The sequence below is a fragment of the Eubalaena glacialis genome, chromosome 3, assembly GCF_028564815.1.
Source record: "Eubalaena glacialis isolate mEubGla1 chromosome 3, mEubGla1.1.hap2.+ XY, whole genome shotgun sequence".
Lineage (NCBI taxonomy): Eukaryota > Metazoa > Chordata > Mammalia > Artiodactyla > Balaenidae > Eubalaena > Eubalaena glacialis.
The window spans coordinates 188,766,793-188,780,708 of record NC_083718.1 but is presented as its reverse complement, the minus strand read 5'-3'; the positions used below and the strand labels follow the sequence as shown (position 1 = coordinate 188,780,708).

The following is a 13,916-nucleotide window of genomic DNA, read 5'->3' as shown; positions in this document are numbered from 1 at the left end:
TCCTCCAGTTTGTTTCCAAAGTCCAGAAATCTTGACTTCAATGTGAAAGCTCATGGTTTTAAATGTTGGTTATTCAAGTTTTAAAAAAAATTGTGTGGCAAAACACAGTATTAGTAAGCCATGCGGCTGGCAGGCTACGGGTCTGCAATTTCTGCTTCACAGGCTATCTCTGAGGCCTCTCGCTGTGTATCAAGTGCTGACCTCCCCCAAACAACGATGCTCTTCCCTAATTCATTATTGACATGTTTAACATTTAAGTGGGGGCCACAATTAGTTCGCTTAATATACAGTGATGGCATGGGAATAAAATTAAAACACAATAGCTGGTGCTTCCCTGGTGGCGCAGTGGTTGAGAATCTGCCTGCCAATGCAGGGGACACGGGTTCGAGCCCTGGTCTGGGAAGATCCCACATGCCACGGAGCAGCTGGGCCCGTGAGCCACAATTACTGAGCCTGCGCGTCTGGAGCCTGTGCTCCGCAACAAGAGAGGCCGCCATAGTGAGAGGCCCGCACACCGCGATGAAGAGTGGCCCCCGCTTGCCACAACTAGAGAAAGCCCTCACACAGAAACGAAGACCCAACACAGCCATAAATAAATAAATAAAATTAAAAAAAAAAAACACAATAACTATTCATATAAAAAGGTCTTTGACATTTGTACTGAGCTGTTTCCCCTGCACCAAGTTCAGTAGCTGGTGTAGCAGCTCTCCAATAGTTGCTTGTTAAGTTAATTAAAAAATACTATTGCTGGGGCTTCCCTGGTGGTGCAGTGGTTAAGAATCCGCCTGCCAATGCAGGGGACACGGATTCGAGCCCTGGTCGGGGAAGATCCCACATGCCACGGAGCAACTAAGCCCGTGCACCACAACTACTGAGCCTGCGTGCGCTCTAGAGCCTGCGAGCCACAACTACTGAGCCTGTGCTCCACAACTACTGCGCCCATGCGCCTAGAGCCCATGCTCCACAACGAGAAGCCACCGCAATGAAAAGCCTGAGCACTGCAACGAAGAGTAGCCCCCGCTCGCCACAACTAGAGAAAGCCCGTGCACAGCAACAAAGACCCAACACAGCCAGCCAGCCAGCCAGCCATAAATAAATAAATAAATAAATAAATTTATTTTTTAAAAAAAATACTATTGCTGTGGGGAAGGACCAATCCCCTAGAGAAAAAATGGACTAGGAATACACTTAGTTTACAGAAAAGGAAATGCGAGTGGCTCTTACTCATAGGAAAAGATGGTCGACTTTGCTGATAAGAGACATGCCAATTAATGACAGTGAGATACCATTTCCGATCTATCAGATTGACATAAATGCCAAAGTGTGACAATACACAAGGCTGCATGTTTGCACTCATATAAGTCGCTAGTACAAGAAAGCAAAATGGTACAATCTCTATGGAGGGGAACTCTGTAATATCCTAAGAATTACATGTGCCCTCTAAGCCAGCCATCGCCCTTCTGGGGATAATATAATATCCCAAAGATAAGTTGGCAAAATAAAAATCTTTATGCATAAGCTATTCATCGCATTATTACTTGTAACAGCAAATGACTGGAAACAGTGCAAACGCCCAACAATGGGGGCTGGAAGAATAAACTGCTCCACCCACGCAGTGGGGTCCCAGGAAGTGGCAGAAGAAAATGAGAAAGAGCTCTACCTATTGCTATGGAGGGAACACCAGGAGATATTGTCAGAAGGTAAAAGAAAGGTGGTGAAAGTGTTTTTATTATGCTACCACTTATCTAAGAACAGGGGGCTGGGCAAATAAAAATAAGAATGATAGATCGAAACCTTCAATTAAAAACACTAAACAATTATCCATCGGGGGGAGGGAACACGTGGAGGGGACAGGGAAAGAAGGTGAACTTTTTGAACATACTTCATTTGCATGTTTGATTTGGAGCCTTTTATTTTACATAATTATAAAAACAAAATTAAGTTTAAAGAACAACAATCCCTTAAAAACTCTAAAGCAAAATCAAATAAATCCACCTAGCTATGTTTTGTGTTTGTTCCTCTCTAGGAATCATTTCAGGTAACTTTAAAACATACTAATTTGCCTATATAGACTTAGTGGGATATATTCTAAGGCCAAAAAAAAAAAAAAAATCTATAAAGCTGTTTCCAATAATCATATTGTTTGTAGCAGTGCAAGTACTGTTATTCTGAGCCGCTATATATGTATTATGGGATTGAAGCAAATGAATAATTATTTTGGTGTCATTTAAAAATTGGTTTTGAGACATGGGGAAAAGATACAGATATGGATGAAAGAAAATTTCATCTATAGGATTAAATATAAGGCCTGTTCTGAATTTGAATTAGAAGCATCAGAAAGAAACCACGATACGTTTTATCGTTAAAAAAGGAAAAGGGGGGAAAAAGCATATCTCCTAATCTGTTCCCTGAAAAGGCCTGGAAACAGTAACTAACCCAGTAATAATGCCTGGGCAGCAGCCACTCAAAAAATGTCACTTTCCTCTAAAACAATGAGGACTCATTAGAAAAGTTTAGTTCTAGACCTAGGGCAGGGAACGTACATAATGAGACATTAAAATCATGTCATGCTAGATAAAATACTCTACCAAAGATCACAGGGGTCGAGTTAAAAGGACACAAGACAGCAGGAAAAGGCGCCTACTAGCCCACGAATGGATAATTTAATCATCAGTAAGAGTAACAGCAATTGGTTAGCAGATAAGTAATTTTTTTTAAAGGGAGTCTTTAATTTTTTTCTTTAATAAATTTATTTATTTATTTATGGCTGCATTGGGTCTTTGTTGCTGCGTGCAGGCTTTTCTCTAGTTGCGGCGAGCGGGGGCTACTCTTCGTTGCGGTGTGCAGGCTTCTCATTGCTTCTCTTGTTGTGGAGCATGGGCTCTAGGCACACGGGCTTCAGTAGTTGTGGCACACAGGCTCAGTAGTTGTGGCTCCTGGGCTCTAGAGCGCAGGCTCAGCAGCTGTGGCGCACTGGCTTACTTGCTCCGCGGCATGTGGGATCTTCCCGGACCAGGGCTCGAACCCGTGTCCCTTGCACTGGCAGGCGGATTCTTAACCACCATGCCACCAAAGAAGCCCAGATAAGTAATTTTAAATCCACTGATGACTACTGGAAGATGTTGGGGAACCAACCGGTTAAAAGAGGGAAAGATTCAAGCATTTATCCTGCCTTTCCTATGTGTTCAGGGAAACAAAAGTTGACAAGGGGACAGTTGATCAGCTAATAAAAGAAGGAATGATAGGATTAGAGTATCAGCATTTTAAAGGGTAGATCTAAGTAACAGGTCCAATTAGACAGTGAATCTAAGTAACAAGCAATGGCTGCAAACCATCATTAAGAGACACACATGTGCCTGATAGACTATATAGCACCACCAAAAGTATTCTTGCCAGGGGCAGGGTACCGAACTAGAATGTGATTAAATCTCTAGATTTAATCCTGGGTCGGGGGGACGGAGGGAGGGAGGGAGGGAGACAGACACTTAGGGAAATCTGGATATAGTAGACACCTGAATATTAAGAAATTGCTAATTTTCATTAGGTGTGATATACTGTGATTGTGTTTTTTGAAAGAGCACCTATCTTTAGAATATTCACAGGTAAAATGATACATCTGTGATTCGTTTCAGCATAATGGTGGGAGAGGTGTGGGGGAGAGCAAATGAAACAAGCTGGACCACAACCTGGTCTGTGTGAAAACTGCGTAATGAGGATAAGGGAATTTTTCACTGTCTTATTCTTTCTCTACTTTTACATATGTTAATATTTTTATCTAATAAAACATTTTTAAGAAAGCAAATGTTGCCAGTTCACAAAAAGTACTGTTATATTTGGTACTCGAAAACACTGCTTTTTGAAAATAAAGCATAATAAATATATGTAAAATATGACATAAATTAAATATCTGATTTTAAATGAAAGTACACAAAAATCCAAGCATAGGAAATCTGTTCCTTTCCAAGAATTTAAGCTTCTTTTACTTAAGAACCGCTGTTTCTGTTATGGTAGGGGGAAAAAAGTCTAAAATAAAACTCTAGTACAAAGAGCTCAAGACAGGGCATCCCTGGTGGCGCAGTGGTTGAGAATCCGCCTGCCAATGCAGGGGACACGGGTTCAAGCCCTGGTCTGGGAAGATCCCACATGCCGCAGAGCAACTAGGCCCATGAGCCACGGCTACTGAGCCTGCGCGTCTGGAGCCTGTGCTCCGCAACAAGAGAGGCCGCGATAGTGAGAGGCCCGCGCACCGCGATGAAGAGTGGCCCCCGCTTGCCACAACTAGAGAAAGCCCTCACACAGAAACGAAGACCCAACACAGCCAAAAAATAAAAAATAAAATAAATAAATTAAAAAGTCAAAGGTGTTAAAAAAAAAAAAAAAAAAAGAGCTCAAGACACTACAAACACGGAGGAAGAAAACATGGGTGGGAAAACACAGCAGCAAGAGAAAGCAGAGAGGGGGGGGTATAACCAGGTGGCACTGGGGAAGACCTGGATTCCTGATCAAAATGTAACTCCTAGGCCTGAAGGCACAGAAAATACAGTGGAGTTGTGGTAGCCAGACCCACCTAATAGGCCACACCAAGAAAGGGGTGCACTTGAACAGGCAGGTGTTAAGGGGAGTCCTCGTGCAGCTTCCTTCTGCCCGTCTCAGTTGTAACCCTAGTCCTGGGACAAGAAGTGTCTCCTAGAACTTAGATGCCCCTGATGGTTTCTGTGTGGTTTTAATATCCCTTCATTTCTTAATTTCTTTTTCATTACAGAGTTAAAACGGGTTCTTAAAAATATGAATGATGGGCTTCCCTGGTAGCACAGCGGTTAAGAATCTGCCTGCAATACAGGGGACACGGGTTCGAGCCCTGGTCCGGGAAGACCCCACACGCCATGGAGCAACTAAACCCGTGTGCCACAACTACTGAGCCTGCGCTCTAGAGCCCACGAGCCACAACTACTGAAGCCCACATGCCTAGAGCCCGTGCTCCGCAACAAGAGAAGCCACCGCAATGAGAAGCCTGCGCACGGCAACGAAGAGGAGCCCCCGCTCGCCGCAACTAGAGAGAAGACTCGTGTGCAGCAACGAAGACCCAGCGCAGCCAAAAATAAAACAAATAAATTTTAAAAAATATGAATGATATATAAGAAATGCTCAACATTTAGACAGAAAAATTTCTATACCCTTATAAGGAGTCACCCGTGTCTCACGTCTCTAGTATGTGATGGCTATAGTGGCTCAATTCCAACATCCATTTCAACTCAAATGACAGTCCAAGCCAGTCATGCTAATAAAGCCATTTTCCTCAAGTCTAGATATGGACACGTGACCCCATCCATGGCAATGAGACGTGGGGACTAATGGAGACCTTCTGGGAAAATTTTCCTTCTTTCCTTCCATCCCTCTTTTCCTTCCTGGGGAAAAGAGGGATGATCCCTTTCCTCCTCTCAACATCTGCTGTATTTTCATTCACTGTAAGAACCACTATTATTTTATGTGCATTTAGAAAGAAGAAATGCTGCCAATTAAATTATAATCACACCATAGGATATACAATGAAGCCCGACATCAGAGATAAAAAAATGTGAAGGAAAGAAGTGCATCTCAGAATCAGTGAAATTTAGCTCCTGGCCTAAGGAAGAAGGCAGCCCATGGAGACAGCTGAGCACCAAACCAAGAGAACCAGAGAGAAGCAGAGCAGAGCCTTGGTCCTGTCTGACGAAGATGTGATGGTAAGTGAGAATAAACAGCCATGTTCAGCCAGAGTTTTCTGGCCCTGCCTGTCAAAGCATCCTGATACAGAGATCAAACAAAAAAAAGAGAGAGAGATGACAAATACAACAGCAGAGTCTTAGTAAACTGAGTAAAACATGGAAGGGCACAAGTCATGACACAACAAGCTTCCAACTGACAAACATCTTAAACATTTTGACTTTTCTGAAGGATATGGGGTTTTAAAAAAGTTAAAATGAAAGTAGGCAGTGACCAAATGTTCGAGAGATGAACAGACATACATACAATGAATAATTCAGCCTTAAAAGGAAATTAAATTCTGATACGTGCTACAATATGGGAGCACCTTGAAGACATTATGCTAAGAAAATAAGCCAGACACAAAAGGGCAAATACTGGGTCATTCCACTGAGTTGTCAAATTCATGGATACAGAAAGTAGAAGGGAGGCTGCCAGGGAACGAGGGGAGGGGAGAATGAGGAGTTACTGTTTAATGGACATGGTGTTTCAGACTGGGAAGATGAAAAGGTTCTGCAGGTGGATGCTAGTGATGGTTGCACAACAATATGAATGTACTTAAGGGCACTGAACTATTCACTTAAAAATGGTCAGAATGGTTAATTTTATATTACATGTATTTTACCACAATTTTTAAATGTATGTGGTGATCTTAAAAAAATAAATCTCTGCATTCATATAAAATTCCAAACAGCATAACAACAGTTCTAAGCTGCTGCTCAACAGAATAAAGGGCCAGCTGAATAATAAGAAACAAAAACCTGTGAAAGAAGCTACTAAAATTTGCTTTACCTGATGGCTAGGACCAACACGAATTTCTCCCTGGGTACTGTTCAGCCTCCTGTCATGGAAAGAGCAGATCAGGTTAGCATAATACAGTTTTGACATAAACATGCACACATTCTTCAAGGAAAACAACTCACTTGAAGTAAGTGAGGGATAGCTCAGGAAGAATTCGCTTCCCCACCGTTTCTAATGCCGCCCTGTATATGTGCGCTCCCCTAACCCCACACGCATCTCTAAAACCGTTTCTTCTAAAAACCCCTCTACTGTAACTTCCTGTCTTGAGTATCTATACCATCGTTCTTTCACCCTGCAGAGAGACGAACATTCCTACAGTACAATCCCAATACATGTTTCTTCTTTTCAAAATATTTCAGGGTGCCCTAAGATAAACCTTATTAAAATATAGACAAGATAGCTTATGATTCCTAGCACACACACTGGGTCATGCATTCACTCATTCATTCATTCAACAAATATTTATTAAGTACCAACTGCAAGCCAGGAACTGCCCTAGGTGTTGGGGATAAAGCAATGAAAAAAAAAAAAAAAAACAAACCAATATTCCTGCCTTACTGGAACTTTTATTCTAATATGGGTAAAAAAAAAAAAAGAACCAAATAATAGGTCAGATGATGAAAGGGTCAAGGAATTAAAGGGGTGGTAAATGATGAACTTTTACAGTTCTTTATACAGGATAGTCAGAAAAGACCTTATTAATAAAGTGAAATTGAGCACAGATGTAAAGCGTGCGGGGGCATGAGCCCAGCAGGCCTAGGAGGTGAAAGACCCATCTCATTTCTGTGTCATTCTTACTGCACTTGCTATGCTCACTCTCCCTCGCTCCAAATCCAAACCATCCAGGGTCCTTCTAAAAACCACCATTTCACTGAAACCTTTCTTGATTTCCTCCCCATGTCACCTCACACACCCCCAAAAGTGTGGGGTATCTTCTCCCTTTCACTCCTTCAGGAAACATTCATCAAAGGTCTTTGCATCCCGGGCCTTGCACAGGGCATGCAGTGGGTACACAGTGGTGCACAAAGAAACGCAGACCTCGGCCTCCCAGAGCTCAGTGCCCAGAGCTCCCTGTTACCCTCGATGACCATCACGACCATCTGTTGACCCTCTTAGGAAAACGCTTTCCGTGCCCAGTGACAAGGCCTTACTGTGCTGTACAGTCACCTGTGAATTTTCACCAGCGCTGAAGAGTAGGCTTTTCCATGGTGAGAGCTGCTCAATGATTATCTGTCGACCTGGACTGAGCTGAAGCGCATAATAAGGCAGCAAAGACCAAAGAGGAAGCACAGACTCTTATTTTTCTCCCATGGATCTGATACCCCCCACCATTAGCTTTGGAGCTGTTAAAATGAATTCTGGAAAACTATTATTTCCTTCAGGTCCAGCACTTTCTTCTTTTAACCTGACAATTTTTCTCGTGAAGAGTCTTATTTTGGCAAAGTGGGCAGCAGATATGACAAAGGAAGAGAGAAGACTAACAAAAAGAAAATGGTCTAAGCCTTAAGGAGCTTACGGTCCATCTACCTGGGGAGGTAGCAGCCATGTCCCAAACACCAGAACAGGTCCAATCGCTCCACTCATAAGCCCAATACATTTCAAGAGAAACAGAGTAAAAATGCTAAGGGAAGTGATCAAAATTAGGCGGGCTTCAAGAGGAGACAGTCCATGCAGAGGTTAAGTTCCAGAGAGACCCCTGAAGGACATGAGGAGCACAACAGCAGGCAAGAGAGGGCTTCCCCAGTGGGACGAGAACCCCACTAAGGCGGGCAACTGAAAGAGAGGGGCTGTGGTGGGAGAAAAGCTCCCGTGAGGAGCTACCTTTAACTCACAAGCCACCCTGGTCTCGCGCGTAGGGAAATGGGTGGTGAAACGCAGAGCTGACATTCCCGTGAGTTTATGCAGGGATTAGGAGAAGCTGTTTTAGGAGGTATGCAGAGGAGTCACACAGGCCAGGAGGCTATTTTAATCTGAGCACTTCTTTAAAAAAAACAAGCAGTCAGTGTTACCCACTATTTCCCTTCCAGCTCATCCCTTTCTGTTTCGTAACCAGCTATGAGCAAAACATAGCTGCCAAGCCTAGCTCTCTCCTTCATTTCTAAACACTCCCCAAATGCTTGCCTGCCTACAAGGAGGTCTGGCCAAAATGCATCATCTCAGAAAGCTTCAACCACAGCCTGTCCAGCAACGTGCGCCCACAGCTCAACTTTCAGGCTCTTCTAGAAGGTCTTCAAGTGGTTGGTTATGGAAGCATCTCCCCGTCACTGCTACACACACTGCTAAGTCCTTGCTAATTCCAGGACAAACATTCCTGGTTCATTTTTACTTTAATTTTTTTTATTTTTTATTTTTTGCGTGCGTTTTTGTTTTTTTTCTTTTAATATTTTAATAAACCAGTATTATCATATTTAGCTTAAAACTGTACCACAATAAACCCCCCAAACACCTTATTGAATAGAACTGCTTATATGCCACTTATTTGTATAAAAACAGGATACTAGTAATTATTAATACTGCTAATAATTATACAAGAGAGACAAAAAAACGTGCTGGAGTATCTTAACAGCCAAAATTAGAAATCTGTTTCTCTCTTTTATGTCAATGAAGGGTACTTATTAATGAGTAGACTGAAAAGTACAAAATAAAACAAAGAACCTTTTAAAATTAAAAATCAATTTTTACAACAAAAGTATTTATCATATGCAATTTTTAAATATTAGGGTTTCCCAGCAAGAGATACAATGAAGTTAAGTTTCGAGCAGGATTAAGATCCAAGGTAAGCAGGCAATGGCATTAGCCTACCACATCCAGGAACTCCCAAATATAGAATAAATGGCAGAAGTATTTTTTAGGTCTAAGAGAAAAAGAGGTAGATAGCAAATATACACCCTATTAGAGAAAACTGGATGCATCTGACAGAAAACCTGTCAGAATATGAACTAAAGATAAAAAGAAAAAGTAGCCTTCTTCCTGGGAAAGTGCCAGTATCCAGCTATATCTGGAATCCAAGGAACAATCTCAGCGCTCCCTTCTTCTGACAGCAGCCAAACTCTACATTCAAGGGTCCTCACCCGCCGCTTCCCTGCCCGAGTGCTCCTTCTGTGGTTCCCACCTCACGTTAGCGGGTGGCACTCTGCTATGACCAACTTGGACATCTACCTCCACCCACTCTGGGACTGCAGAGTACAGAAACAGAGATTTAATTCACTTTTTAGATCCCCCAGAATCTAATACAGTACCTGTCTGGCATTATTACTCATTCAGGACAAATTGGAAATTCCTTGGTTACATGAACATTTCTAGACTGCTAGGATGCAAAACTTGATAAAAATCACCAAGAATTATTCTTTAAATGCAGTATCAACAGCTTGTAGAAAACACTCTTAATAATGATACGCTGACTACTACATTTTTCCTTTTACTTAACACAGCAAATCTCAAACTTTTTGGTCTAACACCTTTACACTCTATTGAGTATCTCAAGGAAACTATTTTTGAGAGATTTCAAAATGTTTATTTATTTATTTATTTTAAAATAACAATAGGCTCATGACATAATTAACTATACTCTTATGAAAAATAATTGTATTTACACAAAAAACAGTGAAAACAGAGGTAACGTTTTACATTTTTGCAAATCTCCTTAGGATCGGACTTCGTATAAGACAGCTGGATTCTCACATCTGCTTCTCTACACTCAATCTGTTACAGTACATTCTTTTGGTTAAAGTATATGAAAAAAAATTGAACCTCACACAGATATATAACTGGGAAAGGAAAGATTATGCGAATAGTCTTTTTGATAACTATGGATATGCTTTTTGATACTACACCAAAACTCAACATGTGATTGTTTCTTAAAGGTCTTTTGCACAATGTTAATCTAAAATCTTATCAATGATCTTTTGGACTCTTGTACATTAAAATCTGTTGGTCTGTCTTGGCCTTTGAATGGATCTTCCACCCATGATTTTGTCATGCATTGGTTAGATGGAAAATATTCACTCACTAAGTTTTGCAGATCTTCCAAATATTAACACAGTTAACTATACAATTTAAAAAAAAGAATCACATTCATTAATATCACCACACATCTCATAACAAAAGCCTGTGTATGTACAGAAGCTGTCAAACTCAGGGTGGTGGGTACAAGTTTTTCAAAATTCTAATTATTTACTTGAAAGCTCCAGTCTTTCATTGGCAAAATACTATCAGCTGGTTTGCCTTGAAATGGCAGGCTCACCGCGTTCGTTCATTTTCAAGAAAATGTCCACCGATTACCCAAGTGAGTGAACACAGTTTATCAGTTATTCTCTCAAATAAAAATGGTGTTCCATGAAAGAAGCAGCTAGTTAAGCTTCTAACTCCAACAAACAATGCGTGTCCTTTGGTGTGCACCAGAAGTCTTTCATGGTGCGCACCCGAAGTCTTTCATGGTGCGCACCCGAAGTCTTTCATGGTGCTTCCCATTTCATCATAACGAATACTGCAAAGACAGGAACTCAAGGGTCGGGATCTGATAAAATTAATAATGGGGCCCACAAACCAGCTGTGAGAAGCACTGATTATTATACATTATGAACTTCAGAAAATACTGGAGGCTAACTAACTAGGACGATTGACTTGTTTCCTGTTTTGTAATACTTGCTCCCCTGTTCGTTTACACACACTTCTTTCTCACTCCAGCCCATCAATGTGAAACACTATATTTGTGTTGAAGAAACGAGACATTTACGCACGTAACCTGCTTAAGAACTATGATGCTGTTACACAGAGAATTTCACAAGAAGAGAATGGACGCTGATTGCATCCATATTAATGGAAAACAAAGTAAAGTCTGGGGCCGCTTTCTGAAGTCATGGAGACTGGGATTAACTTGGGGGTCACTGTCCAATAAACGGTCACTGGAATAAATTCTAAAAAATACACTGGAGGCTCAAATTCAAAAGGTCCCTAATCTAGAAAATGCCAGGTTAATCCTTCAATTAGTAACAACAGCTAACATGTTAAGTACTTTCTATCTGTTCTGGGTGCTCTTACAGTATTATCTCATTTCTATGTATTAATTCATTTAATTCATATTTCGATATTAATCAGAGCACTAGTAGTGTTATTCACAGAAATTCAGATCTTATTCTATCTTATTATCTATCTTATTCTATCTTATTCTAACTTATTCGTAGTTACTAAGAAGGTTTCTGCTTGACGTATAGCATTGCCTAATTAACACAGCAGGTCTGGGCAAAACCAGGGTAGCCTTCAATTAAAGAAGGAAAATCAAGACCAAGGACAGTGTAAATCCCAGCAAGGTCAGATAAAGGATACTACATATGCAATAAGAAACCAAAGATGGAAGTCATATCCCAGGATAATGCAAGACACATCTATGCACACCTTTATCCTTGCCTCAGGGTTTTTACCTATATTATCTTAAATTTAGGTATCACATACTTGTATGACAAACAGAAGCAAAATAATACTAGTTATCACTTATGAAGCGCTCTCTATACATTATTTCATTATTCCATGACAACTCTGCGAGGCAATATCTCCACTTAACAGATAATAATAACAGGAGTAATTGCAACATCAATAAAGAAGCTAACATGTACGTTGAACACTAACTATGTAGCAGGCATTTCCAGCGAAGCCAACTCCATACACTGTCTTATCTAACCTTAAGGATGACCCTGTAAAGTAGGTGCTATTATTACCTGTACAGATAAGGAAACTGAAGCTAAGAGAGTTTATGAAATTACCCAAGATTACACAGCTAACAGGTTGGAAAAACCAGGATTCAAACTCAAGTTTAGTTAACTCCAAACTCAGAGCTCCCAGCCACATTCCATATGGCAGAGTGATTTTACTGAACCAAAATTACACAACTAATTATAAACAGAACCACTATGAGAAGCCATATCCTTTTCCTTAATTCACTTCTTTGTTCGTTTCAAGCATCAAAGTAAGACAAAATAATCAAAAAGGTTTTTTTTTTAAGTTTGAAAATCATGTTAAAAGAGAAAACCCATCAAAGTTAAAGGTCAACTTATATAACATTGTCAAAATGGCAAAATTATAAAGATGGTTGCCAGGTATTAGGAATGGTGGGGGGAGAAGGGAGGGAGTGGAATCTTTGTGATGATGGAATAGACCTGCAAAGCTACACATGCAATAAAATGTCACAGAGCTATTCACACACTATACTAATGTCCCAAGTCTGGATTCTGATGTTGCACTGGAGTTCTATACCATACCTCCTAGGGGTAGGTGAGTGAGTGAAAGGTACATGGGAACACTCTGTAGCATCTTGCAACTTCCTATGAATCTAAAAAATTACAAGTTGTTTAAAGTCAAAAGAAGAGGTTAATTGAGTGATGTATTACAGATAGACTAGGGGTAAGAAAGAAAACCAGACATGAGAAAAGTTGAATAAATAACAAATAGATTCCCTCAAAATACACTGTAGACAGCTGAATAAGTAGCTGAAGAAAGAATGCCACAGTTAGTAAGCTAGGAGATTCAATGAATTAACTCAAGTCACACATTCCTTTTTTTCTCTCTATTTACTAGGGATCTCTGGAGTGGGATCATCCTTTTTGGGACATCCTTAGCTGTGACGCATACTACCAAAAAACAAACAAAAAAAAAGTCACCATCCTCACAAGCAAGAAGGAAGAATTTCTCTGTGCCCCTAATGTAAATAATATACATATTTCAAAACAGCTGAGTTTAATCCCCATTATTCTACAAATCTTTGCTTGGAATATGAAAAAATAGTCCCAGAAGCCAAATTACAACAATAATGGTAAGCCACTGTGTTTATTCCTTGAGTTTAAAAAAAAATAGAAAGAAATTCATTGTATATGAAATCTAATACAAAAGAAACCAATGTAACAAAGCAGTATCCATGGCAACTACAACTTAATATTTCAGTCCTCTTCAGCTGCAGTGGATTAAATAAAATGACAAGATGTTCCCTTTGAAAAGTAACCCGTTACCATGGAAACGTTTTAGTCTAAGAAGTAAACAGGGAATGGACAGAAAGGAGCAGGGAGCCTGCAAGTGAATATCAGAAAGGGAGCAGCATCTATGCAAAGAAGATGAGGCGGCAGCTGGCCAGAGAAGGAAGCTTCTGGAGAAGAGCGAGCCGGCTGGAGACAGGGGCCGTCCGGCAGAACCACTCCTTCCCCCCAAGACAGGGGGCGGTGTGAGGAAGGCACGGGTCTGTGAATGCTCGCTTAAGACCCCCAAGTATCTTTATGTGATCACGGTGACTGCTTACGACAAGAACCTGCATCTACAGGGAAAGAAGAGGGACAAGGACATGCGGTCCTGGGGAGAAGACACAAGCTGGTAGAACAGAGGCCTTGTAC

General features: G+C 40.8%; 1 protein-coding gene across 8 annotated transcripts in view; it reads right to left on the bottom strand.

The window, feature by feature from the left end:
• The window catches only part of RERE (arginine-glutamic acid dipeptide repeats), a 419,070-nt gene that overhangs the window by 123,999 nt on the left and 281,155 nt on the right, over nucleotides 1–13,916 (bottom strand). For 7 of the 8 annotated variants that reach the window (XM_061185024.1, XM_061185027.1, XM_061185028.1 and 4 more), the window contains one exon: nucleotides 6,535–6,583. In XM_061185024.1, the coding sequence (XP_061041007.1) occupies nucleotides 6,535–6,583 (49 nt within the window). Of the gene's footprint in view, nucleotides 1–6,534; nucleotides 6,584–7,710; nucleotides 7,731–13,916 lie in introns of those variants that run through there. The other variant, XM_061185031.1, reaches the window with a different exon arrangement.